At 54.8% G+C, this 19,420-nt stretch overlaps 1 protein-coding gene across 1 annotated transcript in view; it reads right to left on the bottom strand.

The window, feature by feature from the left end:
• The window catches only part of DSCAML1 (DS cell adhesion molecule like 1), a gene marked incomplete at both ends in the record, with an annotated part of 103,411 nt that overhangs the window by 76,380 nt on the left and 7,611 nt on the right, over positions 1 to 19,420 (bottom strand). Inside the window, 2 exons of the mRNA XM_084274850.1 lie at positions 15,492 to 15,638; positions 18,409 to 18,726. Of these exons, the coding sequence (XP_084130976.1) occupies positions 15,492 to 15,638; positions 18,409 to 18,726 (465 nt within the window). The remainder of the gene's footprint in view (positions 1 to 15,491; positions 15,639 to 18,408; positions 18,727 to 19,420) is intronic.

Raw genomic sequence — 19,420 nt, 5'->3', positions numbered from 1 at the left:
ATTTGCATTACAAAAAAATTAAACAAAAGCTGCTTTTTGAATCTCCACTCATTACTCCCATTACATTTGTTAACATCATTATCTTCCGCTGAAGATGGCAACTATTATCAAATGTTGCAGAGCTTTTGTAGACCTCTTGCTATATTACTCTGGAAAATTGCTTTAATGCTTATGCTTTTAGTGGTTTTAAAAAACCAGCTATAGCATTAGAAGCCATAAAGAAGATAAAAAAAAGTGCATCATTTGATAATATGTGCATTTTTCCCCTTTATGCTGAAGTATAAATACATGGTGGTAACGCAGGATGCAGAAGCTTCTCCTGCACTCCAGCAAGCCACCACAGATCCTGCAATCTGAACCTGAGATTCACCAGTCTCTCCCTCTCTCTCTCCAGCACTTTTCCACAAGAAAAAGTATTGCAACAAAAGCTGTGACTGAAAGGAACCCCTTCCAAATACAGCACAGTTCCTTTCCTCCAGACTTCAGCCAAACAGATTCTGCCTGGAAAAGGAGGGATGTGGCTAAGGGCTCAAGCTGCAGGCACCCAGTCCCATCTTTGGGGATGGGGAGAAAAGCACTGAGTGATAGAGCTGCCCAGGGTATGGTGCACTCTGAAACGGCTCTAGCAGGGAGGGTGATGGGAAGGGGTGCAGCTAGCAGCTTCAGAAGCTGCTGTTGGAGTAGCTCAGGGTCCCACAGATAAGGGACGATGCTTTGAGGGATGGCAGTCTTTAGGTAGGAGAGATCGGTGCTGGAACAAGAGAGGTTTTGACTAATTTTAAAGGCAGGTCACAGATTTGGAGTGTTCATAGTGACAAAACACACACACACACACACACACACACACCCATCCCGGTAACTCAGAGCTCCAGCTGCAACCTCGGGGACACATCCACCTCTCCAAACACGAGGTGGCAGGTTTCTGGGCTGCCTTTAAAGCCAAAGAAATCAGGTAGCACAGCCTGTTCCCAGAGCAAGCCCCAAGGCAGCACACACATCACAAGGCAGGCGCCCACCCCAGCTGCACCCACCCTCATCCCCATGCACAGCACCCTCCAAAGGCACCCAGCAGCAGGAGCACAGGGCACGGGCCCCCCTCCCTGCTGCTCCACCCGGGGCTCATTCCACATCTCTCGGGCTGTCTCCTAACATGTGCAAGTACAGCAGCTCCCAGGACAGGTCTGGGGACCTGGCAGAGGGCTCTCAGCACCAGGGGAGGAGACAAGACCTTGCCACAGGAAGGCTTCCAGGAAGAGCCGACAGCATTGCATCCTGGTACCCAACAGCACTGGTTCTCCCCACAGCTCCACAGAGCCATCCAGGAAAGTCCCATTATCTTTATGGGTGCATCTCTCCTCCCTGCCAACAGTTCAGTGGGTCTAATTACAGAGGGGACAGCTGCTGGTCCCAATGCCTTCCACTTTCAACTGGAAACCAAGGCAGATAACCTTCAGAGCACTGATAGCATCTTTGCTCAGCTCAGCTTTAAAAAAAGAGTAAGAGAAAAAAGAGCAAGCTAGATACCAGTGCCTGGAAGCAGGAGATGCAAGTTTTGGCAGGGCAAACCAGAAGTGGGGTGGGGGCTTCCACATCTCCCCTCTCCCAAGGAAATGGCACATCTCAAGGTCACCCCCCAAAACAAAGGCTTCCAGGCGCAGGTGCTTGGGAGCAGAAGGGCCAGAGACCCATGGGGCAGAGGTGAAGAACAGGGAGGGGGAAGAGTGAGAAGGTGGGAGCAAAGGATTCCCTGCAGAATGTGGAAGCCACTCTCACACCACAGCGCAGAGGGGCTCCCCTTGGGGGGCTGTGCTGCTCGCTCCAGACCTCTTCAGCCTGGATAGGCATGATGGCCAGCTCAGCAGCCAGGACTGTGCCCAAGTCCCACTCTGCTGGGGCTGATTTACAGTGGCTGCAAGAGAGGTCAGAGCTCGATGGGCTTTCATTGATCAGTTAATTCAGGTGAAGCAAAACAAGCATAACAAAGGTAAAGATTTACCACCTCTGCCATGGGTACAGGGCATACCCTGAGCTGAGACAGCTCCAGCTCAACCCACTCATCTTCTCTCCTAAAGACAGGACACGCTGGGCTTTGGCAGGAGGACCCAGGTGCCCCTCTGGAGCAGGCAGGGTGTGCAGGCTGTACATCCTGTGCAGCACAAATGACAGCAACTACAACCTGCCACGATCAAGGCAGCACAAAGGTGCTAAATCCCTCCAGGAAGAAGTTAAAAGCACCATTTCCCCCCCCCCAAAAAAACCCCCACAGGCTCAGGCATGCTCTCAGGGCAGCACATGAAGCGTGACACCAAAATGACCTGCTCTAACCATGCACGGAGGCAGAAGTCACACAAGCCCATGATAGAAGTTCACGCTTGGCCACACAGCCCACCAGCCCCTCACAGAGAGATTTAAATTATCGCTTTGTTTTCTGTCAGGCTTTTGGCTGTTGATTTAAGCTGCCCAAACAAATAATTATGGTCTTATCTCCATCACACAGCAGCATTAGGTGCAATTCATCGTTTTTAGCTTCTTTGTTTCACACGCTGTGCCTATGTGGATAAAGGAAGAAGAATTTCAGCCATTCACATTTCGTAGGGTGCTGGCATCGCAGGATGCTCTTGCCAGCACGGTGGAGAGGGGCATTTGGTTAAATCTGATCTCAGCTAGAACAAAAAGGTAATCTCCAAAGAACTCTTCGCTGGAGGAAGGAGAAGCACGTGTGTGTTTTTAACAGCTTTGGGAAATGAGACTCTGGGATCTGCAGTGCTCGAGGTACAGGTGTGATGCTCAATGAGAAAGCAGATGGACATGGAAAAGGCCCTGAGTTCATGCTAGAACACACCTCAGGTGGGGTGGAGAAGCCAGCCCAGAGGAAGCTGAGCACCAGGACCCCAAGCCTCCCCCACCCCACACTGGGCTGAAGTGAGGAGGAGCTGGGCAGCACCAAACCAGAGCCAGTGCCCTCGGCACCCAGAGCAGCCAAGCGGATGCTCCAGCCCTTGCCGGATGGCAGAGAGGAATCAGGACACAGGGATTATAAAGCCGTGCCCACCATCGGTCTGATCCGGAGAGCCAGGACAGAGGTAACTGTAACTCACGGCGCAGTCACTAGATAAGACATGACAGGTTATGCCAGAGCTCTGCCAAGAAAGATCATGGAGATGATTACGGAGTTAATTCTTGACACCACCGTGCGCGTGTTGTACATCGATTGCATGCAATAGCTCTTGTTCAAACAAGGGGACGTGCCAGGATGCCTGATACAATAGCCAAGCCTGGGGAGCAGCACTAAGTGTGTGGAAGCAAGCCAAGAGGCTTCACCTGGAGAAGGCAGCAATAATCTCCCTGGAAGGAGACGTGGGTCTCCCATCCTAACCAGTGGTGAAGGCAGTACTAGGCCAGGCACCTGCCACCAGGGCAATCACCAGCTCTCGCCCAGGGGCCACAGGGATGGCGAGTACATCACAGCAGGGACCGTGCCTGGCTGCCTCAGGGATGACAGATGCTCAGGGGCACCTCAAACCACACTTCCTGGGGAGCAAAGGCCAGGCCAGCAGCCCCACACCATATCCCTGAGCCCAGCAGCTCTTGCTCAAGATGCCCCAGGTGTCAGACACCAGCACCACTGGCACAACCAGCAGCCACAACCTACCCTCTTCCAGCTCCCCCAGCTCCAAGTCTCATGTATGCTTACATCCCTGTGCACCTTTTGTGTGGGGAGATGGATGTTAAGGCTCCTCTATGCTCAGGATGAGCTTACAGAGCCACAGCATTAAACAAGGCACTACAATCAGGGGCACCCATTGAGCACAGGACACCATTAGGTCCATTGCACAGCGCTGCAAACAAAGCAGGAGGGATGCAAGGCGAAGGGACGTTAAATGACACGCAAGCAGCAGTCTCCAGCGGTGTCACCAGCTTTCCTTGCCTGCAGCACACTGTTCCTCCCAGATGCAAATGAGATCTGCTTTGCAGCGAGAAGCAGCTACCAGTAATCAGTCAGGGTCTGAAGCAGAGCAATAACTAGCGTGAGGCTTCTTGTTTCAGCTGCGATGGGTAAACAAAGACCCAGGCTCCCCCTCCACCCACAGTCTCTGTGCCACCTGCCCAGGTCGTGCCTCAGTTTGCCAGCTTCCCCCAGACCCGACAGTTCAACTGCTGTGCCATGCCAGAGCCTGACCTCAAGCAGGGTGGGAGGATTTGATTGTTCCTCTGGGCAGCCACGGGCCTGTTTGACCATGCCAGCTTGCCCAGGGAGCCCACAGCCATCTGGGGGAAGGGACTGCCTAGCAGGCAAGAGAAATGTCTCCTCTACACCCAGCACCAGGGATGGGAACACCAGCACAGCCTGAAGCAAGCAGGGAACCAGGTGGCTGGGACATGCAAAGCACAGGTACCAGTTTGGCCACAACAGTTCAGGGTTTCAAAGCCACTTTTCAGTGAAAAGCCCCAGAACAGGCAACAGAGACTCTGGAAAGGAATATTAAACGCCGCAGAAATAAAAGGTATGGCTCAGGAGAAAACATAACAAGGCTGAAACCCAGCATGGTGCAGCCTTCAGACGAAATGGAGATGAGCTGCAAATGAATTGCTCCTGCTGAAGGGAATTTCTGGCTTTTTAAGGAAAGAGGGAGGCAGGACACACCTGTCATCCCCCCTGCCCCACACCCCCAAACAGCTGGGGCCAGCGGGTGCCTGCACAGGGTGAGTTGAGGTGCAGGCTGGCATGTGCCAAAGCCCTCTGGTTGATCCAGAGCACCCACACGGACCCATCCACTACCAGCATCACTGGGAGAGCCACACACCAACCCACAGCACCCTGTGCTCCATGAAGAGAGCCCAGCTCGGCACCCAGGGGACGGTGCCCATGGCAGAGATGGGTTTGGGCAGAAGCAAGCCCCTTGGGACCATGCTCAGTGCTGAGGGCAGTGAGGGCTGGCAACTGGAATGGGGCAGAAGGGCAGGAATCCTGGCAGAGGCTGGAGGCCCTGGGTCACAGAGAGCTGAATGAACACCCCTCACCTCTCCTAAGCTGTGCACGGGGTCCTGCCATACCCAGCCGTTCCACACACCCCACTTCTCAGTGCAGTTCCACAGGAATCTCAATTTCCAGTTAAAAATAACAGCAATTTCCAGCCTTCCAAGGTGCAGGAAAACGTGACCTCTAAAAATTCAGGAGCTGAAAGGCAGAGCAAATGAGTCCCAAATTTGTCTACGCTATAAACGTCGATTTCTTTTTGAAAGGAATGAATGTTTTTGATGAATGTTGTCTTGAATGCTTGCTTTTGGCAGCGCTGCCATCTGGGAGAAATCTCTGCCACGCTTTGCTATTAAGATTTCGCTTCCAAGAAGAGTTCGTGGCTGCTTTAATAAATGGTTAAAAGATTGTCAGGAGTCCAAAGGGCCAGCAGCTTGTTTACCACAAGTGGCTTCTGTCACCAAGTAAAGCACCTTTGACTGATAAGCTTATAGCCAGCCAGACCACATGCAGCTTCCTCTGCAACCCTCTAACAAGCAACATTTTCAGAAGCACTTTAGCTGTGTCGGCCACTTAGGAACCTAATCCCTATCGACTCTGAATGAGATTTATAGTCCTGAATGGCTAGCTCGGCTGTGAAAGAGGTCCCTGGGTCATTTAGAGCCTTTTGGAGATTTCACCTAACACCACCCAGCCTTTTATTGGCCTCTTAATACCCTTCATCAACAAAAAGCACAAGCTCTTGCCCTAGCAAGCCCCCTGCGCAGGGTCTCGGGGGGGGGGGGGGGGGGGGGGGGGGGGCTAGGGTAGCAGTCCACAGTGCTGGGGGTTTCCAAAGCCTTCAAAAGGGGCTGGGGACACATCCAACAGACCCAAGCCAGGCTGAGCCCACCAGCCTGGGACACGAGAGAAGTGCAGAGCCCCTGCAGACAGCCCTGGGGTGGAAGAAACCAGCCCGCTGGGAAGCATTGGGTGCACAGCCTGTGGTTGAACATGTGTCCCTGTCGGCAGCTGGGGCTCTGAGGAGCCCTCCATTGGCATGTCAGGCTTGGTGGCTTCTGAAATGGAGCGCTGAAATGGCTGGTGTATTTGTGGATCTTGCACATGACTAAACCAGGAGGAACAATAAGATCCTTTTCCCGATTCGGCAAACATCAGTATAATAAAAAAATTAATTATATGCTTGAACACATGCACCAGAGCAATGCCCTGTATTTTCTCCTAATTGTTCTCCAAGCCTTCCAGAGCCACATTTAAATAAAAATGAAGCAGTTATTTAAACTGCAATTAAAGATGGAGCAACTTATTTTTAAACTAGGACGATCAGCAGCAGAGCAGGAGGAGGAGGAAGGGGATCTGCACAGGGACCACCGTGCAGGGGCTGATGCCACAGCACACCGGTAACTCCACCAAGGCAGGCAGCAACAGCACACCTCACAGGTATGGAGTGCACACCTCCACGAGCCTGTGAGGCACCCCTGAGGATTTTGGGTGTAAGCCTGTGCCAAGGCTCAGCCCTAGCTCTGCCAGCTGAGATCAGCTCCTCCCCAGCAAGCGTGCAGCCTGGGTCCCGTCACAGAGCGTGCCAGGGCCAGGCACTACAGATGCATTTCAGGGAGGTGGCTGCACCGCTGCGTGCCACGTTCTGCATCTAGCCAGATGCCCACCAGCACGCACCCAGAGTCTCCACCCAAAGCCCATCCCTGCTAACCCCTGGGGAGCTCAGCCCTCCCTGCACCAGCGAGGTGACGGCCAGACAGCATCCCACCCCAGGAGCAGGGAGCATCCTCTACAGAGAAAGGCTGCCGCTGCGCTGCTGGGAGGGGGCTGGGGAGGGAGGAAGAGAAGCAACCACAACAAAAACCCACCCTCTCTTTTCATAAGACAGCAGAATTTATCAGCCTGCAGCCCTTCACATCTGTCTCCTCATACAAAATGAAAGAGGCTTTGAAAAACAGAGGAGATGAAATAAAGCCGTCTGTGTTGGGAAGCTGGCATCTCTGCCACTGTCACTGTCACCATGGCAGGAATAATGACCGTGATTGTCTCTGCATCTGCGCGTTTGCGCGGGCGCACGGGGAGGAAGGGGGAGGAAGATGCACACCCACACAGCCACCACTGCCACCCTCCCCACAGGGCAAGCACCCCGACCCTGCTCGCACCCACTCGGGGTGGGCCAGGCACGTGCCCGGCGGACACATCAGCAGCGATGACTTGGGCTCTGCTACATGCGGCACTGGCTCCTCTCCCCTCACAGCCCAGCACAAGGCCCCAGGGGCAGGTGGCTCAAGCTTAGAAAAACATGTGGTTTGAGAAGAAAGAAGTTTTGACCTGTGTGGTTTACACATCGCTTGGCTTTGCTGTAGTGATTACTGTTGTGCTGCCCTGGTAGCTGCAGCTCCCTAAGAGACCTTGGGGTAGCAGGACCAGAGCAAGCACCATCTTTACCCCACTCGATGGCTATGAGAAAGGAGGGACAAGAAAAAAGACAAGGGCAGGGTAACCAACCTGAGCAAGCCAGCAAACAGCTGGTGAAGCAAGAGCTCTCCCTCCAAACCTGTATCTTGGAGCCAATGTGGGGACTTTCAAAGGGGTTTTGGGGCCTTCCAAGCCCACAGGGATGGTAGCAGCCCCGCAGAGTGCTCCATGCAGCAGGGGAGCCCCTCAGGATCCCTCAAGGTGAGGTGGCTGAGGTTGAGCATGAGCTGCAGCCCCCATACAGAGCTCCCCCTCTGCCACAGCACCCGAGCCCCAGCCAGGCTGCAGCCCCCCGCACCCAGCATGCATGCCACCCTGCCTGCCCAATTGCTCTCTGTGTCACCAGAGGGGTGGCTCCAGAGAAGCTCCCTCTTCTCCCCAACTTCTCTGCAATCCCACACCAAACTGCCATTTAGGATTCAGAGCGTCCCAGGAACAACCTGCCCCAGCACACAGAGTCACCCTGGGATGCAGGAGAGTCCACATGACACATCCTGCTGCTTGACACTGGCAAACCCTTCCTCCACACGCCTTCTCTGGCTGATCTCTTCCTCCTGCTGTCTGCTCTCCAGTAACTTCTTCCACAGACATCCTCTCAATCCTTATGCCAGAGTCCTTGCCAGAGGTTTGTGCCCAGCAGGTATCACTGCTGTTGAGTCCAAAAAGCCACCCTCCTCCTCGGATAGTTCCCCTGCAAAGGAGCACGTGCACAGCAGGCTCTTGCCACCCCTTGCTCCTGTGCTTGCCACAGGTCTGGGCTCATTCTCCTTCTCAGACGGGTTGGTCCGCATGCTCACCAGGGAGCTCGACATGGATCCAAAGCCCTTGTCAGCTCAGACAGAGATGGGGCCAGCGGCACACCACAGGAAATGACCCTCTCACTGGGTGCAGGTTAAGGCATCAGGCAAAGACCTGCAGCCCACCCACCTCTTGCCCCCACTCCAAACCCTCAGCCACCCACCCCACTCTTGGCATGCCATTTCTCCCTTCCCTGTGGCACAACAGCTCCTCGGGGCAGCCACAGATTTGTGCTTACAGGTACACAAAGAGATGGCAGCTCCTCTGTATTTCATGCCTCTGAGCCTGTCATGCCACATCTAGCTCATGCCCTATCATCCCACAGGGCTTGGAGCAGGGGCAGGTACATCACATGGGACCAGGATACCAAGCGCTGCATCAGCAGCACCTTTGCTTCTCCAAAACACTCCACATCCTCTCTTCCCCACCCCACAGAGAAAGTGGTCAAAGGCTTCCTTGCTCTGATGGCAGGCGACACGTTCCTCTCCCACAGGAGCTGTGGCAGCCCAACATTAGCTCAGGACAGCCCAAGCTCAGGCAGACGTGGGCAATTCTCTGCTGCAGATCTGCTCCACGGGTGACAGCGGCGGGAGCCGAGCCTGCTCTGCAGCACCAGGCCTCTCACAAAGCAGCCAAGGCTGCGCCCCAAAGAAAGACCTCTGGGGAACAAGGCTCCCCACCCTCTCACCACAAGTGACTCCCAACATCCGAGGGCCCCATCCATCCATCCAAAGGGGACATCGAGGCAGCACGTTGCCAGACCTTGGCTAACCCTGGCTAGGCCGTGCCGCCTGCCCGGCGCCGCTCGGCAGGGGCACCCGTGGCAGCAGGGTGCTGGCGCCTGGGCCTTCACAGGCATTTTATTTACTTGTTGTAGTCACTTCTTTCAGCGTGTGTGTGGATGTGTGTGTGAGATTTGCCTCCAACGTGACTCTGCATTATCGGGGCTGTAATGAGTCCTTGTTAAAGTGGATTTGATGGAATAATTATATTCCAAAAAAACCTGCAGGAAAGCTCTCTCCCCTCTTAAAGGGCAGGATCATCAAACGTTCTCGCCACATTATTTGCAGTCACACCTTCTGCTGCATCTGCTCCTTTTAAAATCTCTAACTCCAATCTGATCTGAATATATAAATCTGAATTATCACAGCAAAAGGAGATGTGCTCACACCTTTTTTTATCTGTTGCCATGGCGATTAGATAAAATTCACGCCAAGTCTCTGGGGAAGGATGAAATGATTTCAGACAGAATCTCACCCCACTTGGTGAGAATAACGCCTGGAGCTACTTCCCTCTGTAACAGGTCTGGGCACATGTCATAGCCAGAGAGGGTGGCAAGGGGTGGGGGAGAAGGCAGGACACCTTTAGAGATCGCAGGATCCACGGGGAGGGGAAAAGGTTTTGCAGCACCTCTGGATAGAGCAGGGCAGGACAACGCTCGTTTAAATCACATCAGGCTGCTCCACACTGCGAGTCAACCTGTCCCAGGCAGAAGCTACAAACTCCAACTGAAAAGGCCAGCTCTTTGCCAGCATTTGCCCAGTGGTCACAGCTTTCATCTCAGAGCTGCCTGTGCCAACTGCTCTGCGTGCACAGCCCAGGCTCCCTCTGCTCCTGGGAGTCACAGCCACTGGCCCCAAGCCCCACCACAGGAAACACCGGGGACAAGGAGCAGGGTGGCCCCGTGCCCAACACACAGACCTGCAGGCTGCCCTGCTCCCAGCTATATACCAGCCAGCATCACTCACATAAAACACTCACAGCCAGCAGTGATGCCCAGTAACTCATCTCTTGTCCCCACACCATCTCAGTGAAGGCAAGCACATGAACAAGGACCGCCTTCTGCCTCGCCGTGTTTATTCTGCCCCAGCTTCCAGTAACAGGAGATTGATGTCCCCCCAGAACAAGCCTATTGATAAAAGGACAATGCTGAATTATCCAGGTCCTGGCTCTTCTGCCCCTTGGATCATCCCTCCGCACCCCCCACCAACCCCGGCACACAGCACCCCAGCCACGCTCCTGCAGCCCAGAGCACACATCTCTGGGTGAAGGACCACAGTTAACCATGAGCACTGCTGGAGTTTTATTCCCTGCCCTCCCAACTAAACAGCTGCTGAGGTGAGTGCAAGAATCCCACTATCAGCTGTCAGTGCTGCAGAGGATGGGACAGAAAGGGCCACCCAGGTCCAATTAAGCTCGTATCTGAACCACCACCAACAGATCAGTTTAGGTGTTTCCTAAACTCCTAAAAGGCTGCTGTTCAATTGAGAACATACACAAAAATATACCTAAAACTTCCCAGAGCTCTTTTTTTTTTTTCCCCAATTCCATCCTTCTGGAAAGCTTTGTGTTTTGCTTACCAGAGAAAGGACTTTGTGGATACCCAGTGACTAAGTATGTCCAAGTATCTGCAGCCCTCAAAGGAGGGCTGTGGAGAGCAGCACCCTTAGAAACCTGCTGCGTTTAGGTCTCTTCCAACTCGATCTATCGAGTACAGGACACTGAAACATCAAATGGCAGCTCAGCTCCAGGCCTGCCAGTCTCATGACACTTGTGACCTGCAAATCACTGCTCCTCTGTGTGAGCCTCATGAATCACAGGCTACTGAGAGGCTGGGCAAGGTGGAACAGCACATGGCATCGTCTTTCTAGTGCCTCCCATAGCTCCCCACATCACCTCTTGCTGCTACAAACAGCGGCTGGATGCACATGCCAAGAGCCCCCATATACATGGGATCCACACTAGCATGCCTGCCCCATGACCACCAGCATCCAACACCATGCCATGCCACAGCAGCCTCAGTGGCACAGGACACACAACTCCTCCACGGCAGCTCAAGGCACTGCCTGTGTCCATGAGACTCTTCACATCCCCTGGCCAGGTGATTTCAGAATTCTTCAAAAAAAGTAATAAATAGAAATAGCCATTTACCAACATTGAGCCCTTAAACTGGTTTGTAGTGGGAGTTTCTCCTCTCTTCCCTGTGGAAAAGGCGGAGGGGTCTGCGAAGCGTTTTGCTCCGCTGCTGTCCTCCCTCCCATCCTCCTCCTCCTTACTCCCCCCCTCAAATGCACATCAAGATTCATCAATAGCAACAGAGTTTGAAATCACAGCCTGGGTGTGAAGTGCAGTATTACCCACAGCCCCCAACGTGCAAGAAGCGCTGCTTCCTCCCAGTAAGCACTAGCCCACATTAAATGCCAGAGTCCTGTGAGCGGTGCTGCCTGTCTGCCACGAGGCTGAGAACGAAAGGCAAGATTGATTTTGATATGAACACCAGCACAGCAAATGGGTTTTTGAAAACCCTATAATTTCTCTGCAACCCTTGACTTCACTAAACACACATTTTTAGACTACAGCACAGTTAGGTAGGCATTAAACAAAAATGAGCTTGTGCTAATGATGATTTATGTGCGGGATAACCTTCCATAAAGAATTTATCTTTGATTTCAGGGTAAGTTACAGCCTTGCCAAGTTAACCAACTAACACGACTCGCTGCCCGAGCCCCTCTTGCAGCAGAGCCATGGGGACGCAGCACACTCCCCCTGCGACTGCAGTGGGATCTGTTCACATGCAGCCCCACAAGAAGCTCCTAAAGAGACACACTGGCCAGGAATTCAGGTGGGAAACAGCCAGGAAAGGGCACTCTCTGCAGAGGGAGTAGTGCTGTGGGGATGGTGGGAGCAGCAACCCACCCCACATCCCACCACACCAGCCCATCCCCTGGCAGGACACCCCTGGCACCTCCTGGGCACCTCCACGCTGAAGCAGATGGCTCTCCAGAGGGGCTTTCTGCAGGCAAGGCACCTCCAGCAAGCACCGCCAACGCCAGCCTGGCCCCTGGAGGGGTCCTTCACCCACCAGCAGACTGCCATCAAAAGAGCAGCAAGGCTCATCTGAAAAGGCACAGCTCAAAGGCCCAGCAGTGGAGGCTGGAAGCCCTGTAATCCCAATTAAGCATGAAAAGAACCTGAGGAAGCTGACAAAAGGGCCACCCGGCCCCCCATACAGAGCCAGAGGTCTGAGCCCCTGAGAATGGCAGCCCCAGGGGAAACATTCACTCCCCTGGGGTCTCAGACACAAAATATTTCAGTCTGGTGGGGGATGTTACGGAAAGCAGCTGGCCTTGACCATGACAGCAGTGACTTAAAAGGAGTTTTCTGCCACAGAGGATGGAGCCCTGTGCTTCCGGATGGAGCCCAGTGCTTCAGGACCATTCACCCCCTGCAGCACCAGCACTGGCCAGGCAGATGCACAGCCCTCCACAGCAAGCACTGGGGGATGCCTTCAGGAAAAGCCAGCCAGGTTGGTACCCTGAAGCTAGGAAAGAACCCCACATCACACAGCCAGCTGTAACTACAGCTCCGATCTGCTCCTGCAAGAGCTGCAGCCCTCCCACACCCCTTGCCTTGCAGCAGGCCAGCCAGAGGAGAGCCATGCAGTGAGTGCTGTGTCTGTATGGGCACTTGGCCTTATGTCACTGAAAGCACATCTGTGGTTGAAGGGAGCTCCTGGGCCTCAGCACCACGGTCCAGCTCTGATCAGCCTTTGTGCCATGTGCTCCAAGCAGCACAGACACCCTCCTCGTCCGCCTTGCTAAAGAGTTAGGATGGAAGCAGGGGTTCGCCAGGGGTCAAGAAGAGACCATGTTTCTGGCAACAGCAAAGCCAGTTTTAGCTCCAACACAGGAGCAATGAAAAAAAAAATCCCCAAACAAACCACCAAGCTCCAGGCAGATACTATATTTGTAATCCAATGGCAAAACATGTTTGCTTGTGTTGACTCTGCACTGTAACACAATTTATATGTTCTGTCTTTAGGGTAATTATTGCTTTAGAATGTTAAAATCGTTCCACTCTAATTAAATCATCATATTAAAAAAAAGAAATCCACTGCCACAGCAAACTTGAGAGCAAGTCTGGTAAAGATCACACAAGTGCAGGGGTGCTTGGCTGGCAAAGGTGCTGCTGAGCAAACCGGCCACGTTCTGCCAACAAGGAGCACGAGCACCTCTCTGCTCTGTCCTGCAGCATCACCCACCACCACCTTTCCCAGAAGTGCTGTGGGAGCTGGCAGGGCACCGCCAGCCCACACAGAGAGACCCGGCTGTGCCACCCTCAGCAGACGGGACAAGCCTGTGGCAGGGCAGAGCATCATCAGCCTCACAATGGTGCTGTAAGCTCCTCAAGTCCAAGCCACAGCGCAGACAGGCAGGGCTGTGGTGCCAGTCTGCGCCCTTCCAAGGGTGCCATGCCTTTTCCAAGCAAAGCCAACCCCCAAGCACACAGCTAGACAGGCAGCTCAGACCACCCCAAGGTTTCTCACCAACTAAGACGAAAGGGATGTTCCCGCTGTACTCTGAAACACCCTGAAGTGCCCAAAGCTCCCTAACGCAGGCTCTAGGAGGCCATTTGCTAAGCAAGAACCTCCCTTTCCAGGCAAAAAGCTGCTGTAGACACAGGGCTGATCAACATGAGCTTGTCATCCATCCGTCGGTGGGGGGGGCGGGAAGACCACGTTCCTGAGGCGAGGACTTTCACCTCCTATTTCATCCCCAGACTGTCAGAAAGGGGTGAGAGCTGGGGAGGAGAAGCTCTGCGGACTCTGCTCCTGACTGTGCAAAGGCAGTTGGCTCCCAGCCCCGGCGCCGCAAACCGTGACGGGCTCTGTGCCAGCAAGGGCACAGCCTCTGTCAGGAGGGATGCCTGTGCTCCCCGGTCAATCATCCAGTCGGGCTCCCCTGCCACAAAGGGGGCCAGGCACAGCCCCTGCCGATGCATCGCATCCCCAGGCACTATCATGAATCCCAGAGTGCTGCTTCCCTTTGCCTGTCTCCCAGCGTGTGGGCTCTGCTGAGTCAGCAGATTTACAGGGGGTGGGGGGGAGGGCCCTGGGGAGAACAGGTCAGCCCCATCACGGGGAAGCACTCTGCTCCTTAAGGAGCACCCCTGCAAGAGGGATTAGAGCAAACTGCCCCCCACACCATGCTCAGTCCACGTTCTGCCCCAGCAAGCACCAGGCACATGCCCTGCTCCCAGCAGCATCTGCCCCTGCCCTGCCTGCTCCCCGCAGCACCACCAGCCTAACACCACCACGTCCTGGAGGAGCATCGGGACTTAGTGACCTGTGAGCAAATATCAAGTGCGGAGCACTTGCTTTGGGCAAAATCCTTTAATTCTCTCTGGATCCCCCTGGGGAAAGCAGTATTGATTGCTTTACTACTAGCTTACACATGCTGTGCCGGGTGGCCAGCGCTGCCATCAATACCGGCTCCGAGGAAGGAGCCAAAAGGTCACCCCAGTACACAGGGACACGGGGCTGGCCCCACGCTGTGCCCAGCACCTGCCCACAGCCCCCACGCTGCTTCAAAGCCTGTGACAAGCCAGGCAGGATCACAGGGGCCAGAGCCTGTCGCACCAGCACGACCCAGCAGTTCGCTCAGCTCCTCTCCCCCTGCTCTGAGCCGCACAGGGCTGTCTGGGAGGTCACATCCCATCACTACTCCAGCCACCTCTCCCTGCTTCCCAGGGGCAGGGCATCCACAGGAACCCAGGGTGCTCCACACACCTTCCAAAAAATAAACACCCCAGGGAACCACCCAGATGAGTATTGACCCAGGGAGGCAAAGTCCCTCCACGCAGAGATGGGCGCTGCTGTCCTCCTGCAGGCCCCATCCCCACAGATCAAAGCCAGCCCTGAGCTGACAAAGCCGACACGTGGGACAGGAGGACAAGCAGCTTCCAGGCACCAGCACGGGGGGGAAGAGGCACACGGTGTGTTTTTACCAAGGTCCCTTCCCTGTGGCTCGAACAGTTGTGCAAACTTGCAAGAGAAGCTGGAATATTTACTCATGCGTTATCCAGACAAGGTGAACACAAGCCTCTGACTGCAGCAGTTGGCATGGATGGGCTCTTCTCCTGTTTTCTGAACCCTGGCTGCCATGGACCCAAGACTGGCACATGGGAGAAGTCAGGCCAGGGCATGCACATTCCACACTTAGAGCAAACGTCCACGAGCCCACAAATAACACCAAGTACCAGCCACAGCACCAAGGAGACCCTGAACACAACCCATCTGCTCCCACCAACCAGTGTTTTCCAGTACGATGGTCATCCAGAAAAGCCCTGGCTTGGGCAGCACAGGCGATCAGCCGAAAGAGAGACCCTCCGTGACAGCGAGCTCACATATGGCAAAGCAGGTCAGAATTTTCCAAGAGAACAGCTGCTCCTCTCTTACCTGGGATGATAGAAACAGTGTCTTTCTCCCAGGACACAACACTAACGTATTCCTGCACTGAAGAGGGGATGAGGCACTTGAAAACAGCCACGTTTCCACGCATCGACCTTTGGTCCTCCACCCGAACGGTGTACGGTTCCCTGAAAACTGTGGAGAGAAGCAGATGGTTGGTAGCGTGACAGTGCTGGAAGAAAACACACTTCCTTTTGCTTTAGTCCCACGTTTCCCAAACAAACCAACCCACCCAGCAACAAACTGCTTCCATCCAAAGCACTCAGCCTATCTTCCCTCCCCGGAGCGGGAAGCAGGTCTCCTCGGCAGCTCAGTGTGCTGAGGGGATGCCTGGCCCGGCTCCTGCGACCCTGTGACTGTCCCCATGGTCATCCTGGCTAGCCACCAAGGCAGGCTGCTGCCTCTGCAGTCACCAAAGCTGCTAAGGCAGAGGTTTGCAGCACCCAGATTCCAGCACAGGGACCGAAGGCATTGAATAGCTGCAAACACTCAGCCTCCCACCTTGAAGGCAATCACATTTCCCACACAGCCTGCAGCCACGAGGCACCCAGAGCAGCAGCCTGTGGCACAGAGCCCAGCACCCTCCCAAGCCCACTGGAGGAATACTTGGGGAAGCAGATGACAGCTTTGCCATGAGCTGTCCCCACCGTGTGCCCTGTTTCTCAGGAAGACACAAGGCCCTTTGACAGCTCCATGCTGTTCCATAAGGATCCCCCAGCACCACAACCCCCCAGCAGCACTTGCTAAGGGAGCTGGATCAACCCCAGCCTCTTCAGCAAGGTGAAAACATGTCACCGTGCCCAGGAACTCCTGCAGACCCTCAGACTCCTAAAGTATACCCCCCCCCCTTATTGTGCCAATACCCTGTAGGTGCCCAGGCATCACCATCACAAGGCCAGCATGCATTCCCTCCATCATCTAATGGCAACCCTCAGACAGTACAACAGCAGTGACACAAATCCCCTCCCACAGAACTCCTTTGCAGCCCCAAAAGGAAGGGGTTTTCCCCAAGGGGAAAGCACCTGCTGGAAACACATCCTATACCTTGTACAAGCAAGTGAGCAGCAAGAGAGTAATGGTATTTCCACCTCGATTTCCCCAGCTTTCTGGGACAGAACCAGGGGCACAGTGCAGACTCCACAATGGGATGCTCAGTGACACATCCCAGCAGGCTCCACGTACCGGCTGCTTGGCAGAAGGGACCGGCAGCAGCCCTGAACCAGTAAGTGCCCAGCTGCAGAGGGCTGCTCTGACATGGCCTCCACCCGTCCTGTCCTCCACCTGCAGCCCCCCCACCCTAAAACAATCCAGGACAAGGGCTCGGAGTGCCCTCTGTCAGGCTCACATTATTCACACACTGCCCCAGCAGGGAGGACAAGGGCTGGCACGGTGAGGACACGGGGAGAAGCCTACCTTGGAAAGGGACTCCAGCCAAAGCAGATTAGCTAGCAAAAGCCTCCTTAATCACATGGAGCAGGAGGTTTTGTCACGGGCTTTAAAGGCCAGCAAGGAGCATCCAGCTCGGTCTCCTGCATGCTCACCGCCGCCACCCCATGCTCACCCCACAGCCAGCCCCATGCCAGGCTGTGCCCTGGCTCCCAACCACAGCAGCCAGGGCCACAGCCAGAGCTTCCAGCCATTCACTGCTCCAGGGCTGACAGAGCCACAGTGAGCACACTTAAAACTCTCCACTGGCTGAAGAGACCCTGCTCCACATGCTCCCCAACAGCTTTTCCAAAGCTTCCACAGGTTTTTCCAGCTGCATTTTATTGATCTGCTGTCTTGATACAGGCACCACCCAGCTGCCCCATGGGAAGCCCACCCAGCTCATGGTCCCCAGCATAAGGAGGGTGACAGCTCCACGCTGCACATCCACATTCACTACACCCCACCTGCTGCCACCCCTCCTTCGCCAGGCTGTGGTTTATAGGTAACCTGATAGCCTTAGTAAATAATTCACTCTGAGGAAAGGGGTTAATACCAATTTACTCTGCAGTACAAGGTATTAAAATAAAAAACCCTGTAGTCACTTCTGTCGTGTTCCCTCTGCTAGCCCCACTTTTAATAGGTTACATAATGAAGCCATTCCTGGGCTATTAGCCCTCCTCAGCCTGGTCAATAATTTACTATAATGGCTTTTGGAATCAGCTCTTTGCCATATTCCTTCTTTTTTTTCTTTGCTTAATAAGCCTTGGCACGCTGGGGCTGGATGCTACAGTGGGAACAGGGCTGAGGAGGGCTGTGGGACATGGTGGGGGTCTCCCCAGCATGGACAGATGTGGTCTGCCTCCTCCTGCAGCTGTGAACATACCTGGTTAGGCACAACAATACCAGTTTGAAGGAAGAGGAACTTTCCTGCCGTGAGGCTGCAACTACCCCACAGCCTCTGATGAGCTTGCTTGAGACCCCCAAGCTGTGTGTCCCTTTGCTGCTGGTCACCCTAGCCCCCTCCCAGCCAGTAACGGGCCCAAGGAATGGAGCCAGCTCTCAACTGGGGCAGGATGCTGATCTGCAAATACATACCCACAAGCCTGCTTAGCCAGCACCCTGCCCTCCTCCCAGCTCTCTGTCCACACAGCATCCATCGATCCCCTCGTAACAGGCCAACACAGCCATCCTGGCTCTATGCTCTGCTCCCCAGGCCACACTCAGCCGGCAGTTCCTTACCACACAGCTGCCAGAGCAGCCCAAGGTATGGGCAAAACAGAGTGGCATGACCCTCCTCATGAGACAGCCACACTCATGTGCAGGGCAGGGCAGTGGTGCTGACACCATCTGGCAGCAGGACCCCACGCTCCCATCCCCTTTCAAAACAGGGGAGCAGGGTGCACTCAACAGGCCATGGAGATGAAAGGAGGAAAGCCAGCACCTCACCCCAACCCCATGACCCTCAGAGAGCCCCTACCTGCTTTAACACGGATATTTGGGCTCCTGATTTTGCCAGCCGAGTTCTCTGCGGTGCAGAAGTAGTCGTTGTCGTGGATGAAGCTGTTGAAGGCTGATGGCGAGAAGGGGTAGAGCTGCAAAGTCCCGTTGGCATGGACATGCCGGATGTGGGGCACATCGTAGATGTCGTCGCCTGTGGCCAGGTACCACCGAAGGACGGCGCTGGGTGACCCTGCGGCCGGGCAGGGGATCACCACCCCCACTGTGCTGGAGAAGGTGACCTGCTGGATGGAGTCGTTCACAAAGTAGAGGCTGGTTCCAACATCTTCAGCATGAGCTGTGGAGAAAGCAGAGGCCAGAACAGCGTGGGTTACCATGGAAATGGCCAACAACCACCACCGGCACAGAGCACACACCTCCCCAGCACAGCTGCCCCTGGCCCCCGCTCACCAAGGAGCAGGGGTGCAGAGGAGCATCAATGCAAGGGCTGGAAGCATAAAGGCCACCTTCACAGGCCAGTGCTCTTGCTGGCAGCACGGATCAGGGATCACCGCATCTAAACAGGACAACTAGGGGTTGTGCAAGTGAGGGTGCCCAGAACATGCCCCCTCCCAGGCTTGTCCAGGTGGCTGCACTGCACCCAGTGCACATCATCCAGCTGTGCCTCGGTGCCCGTGGGCCTGAGGACACCCATGTGCAACAACGCTGTCAGAGAAAGCACAGCAAACAGCAAACCCAATGCTCCCCAGCCCAGAGCAGCAGTTGGCCTGCACTCCCATGGCTCAGCAGCACCCCAGCACAGCCCCAGCCAGCCTGTGGCTGCCCATCGGCAATGCCGACACAGCCAGCACAAGCCTTCCCCAAGCAGGGCAGAGCTTCTTCACCACCACCCTACCCCTGCCTCCAAACACTGCAGCAGCTGCAGCCCTCAGGAGAAGGGCAGGAAAACCAGGTTTGGTGGTGCTCCCCTCTCCCAGAGTCAGGGGAAACCCACCCTTCCCTAAGCCCAAGTGACAGACTGGTCCCAGGCA

This window comes from Gallinula chloropus (genome assembly GCF_964237585.1).
Source record: "Gallinula chloropus genome assembly, chromosome: 24".
NCBI lineage: Eukaryota > Metazoa > Chordata > Aves > Gruiformes > Rallidae > Gallinula > Gallinula chloropus.
This window is presented reverse-complemented; position numbering and strand designations above follow the sequence as displayed.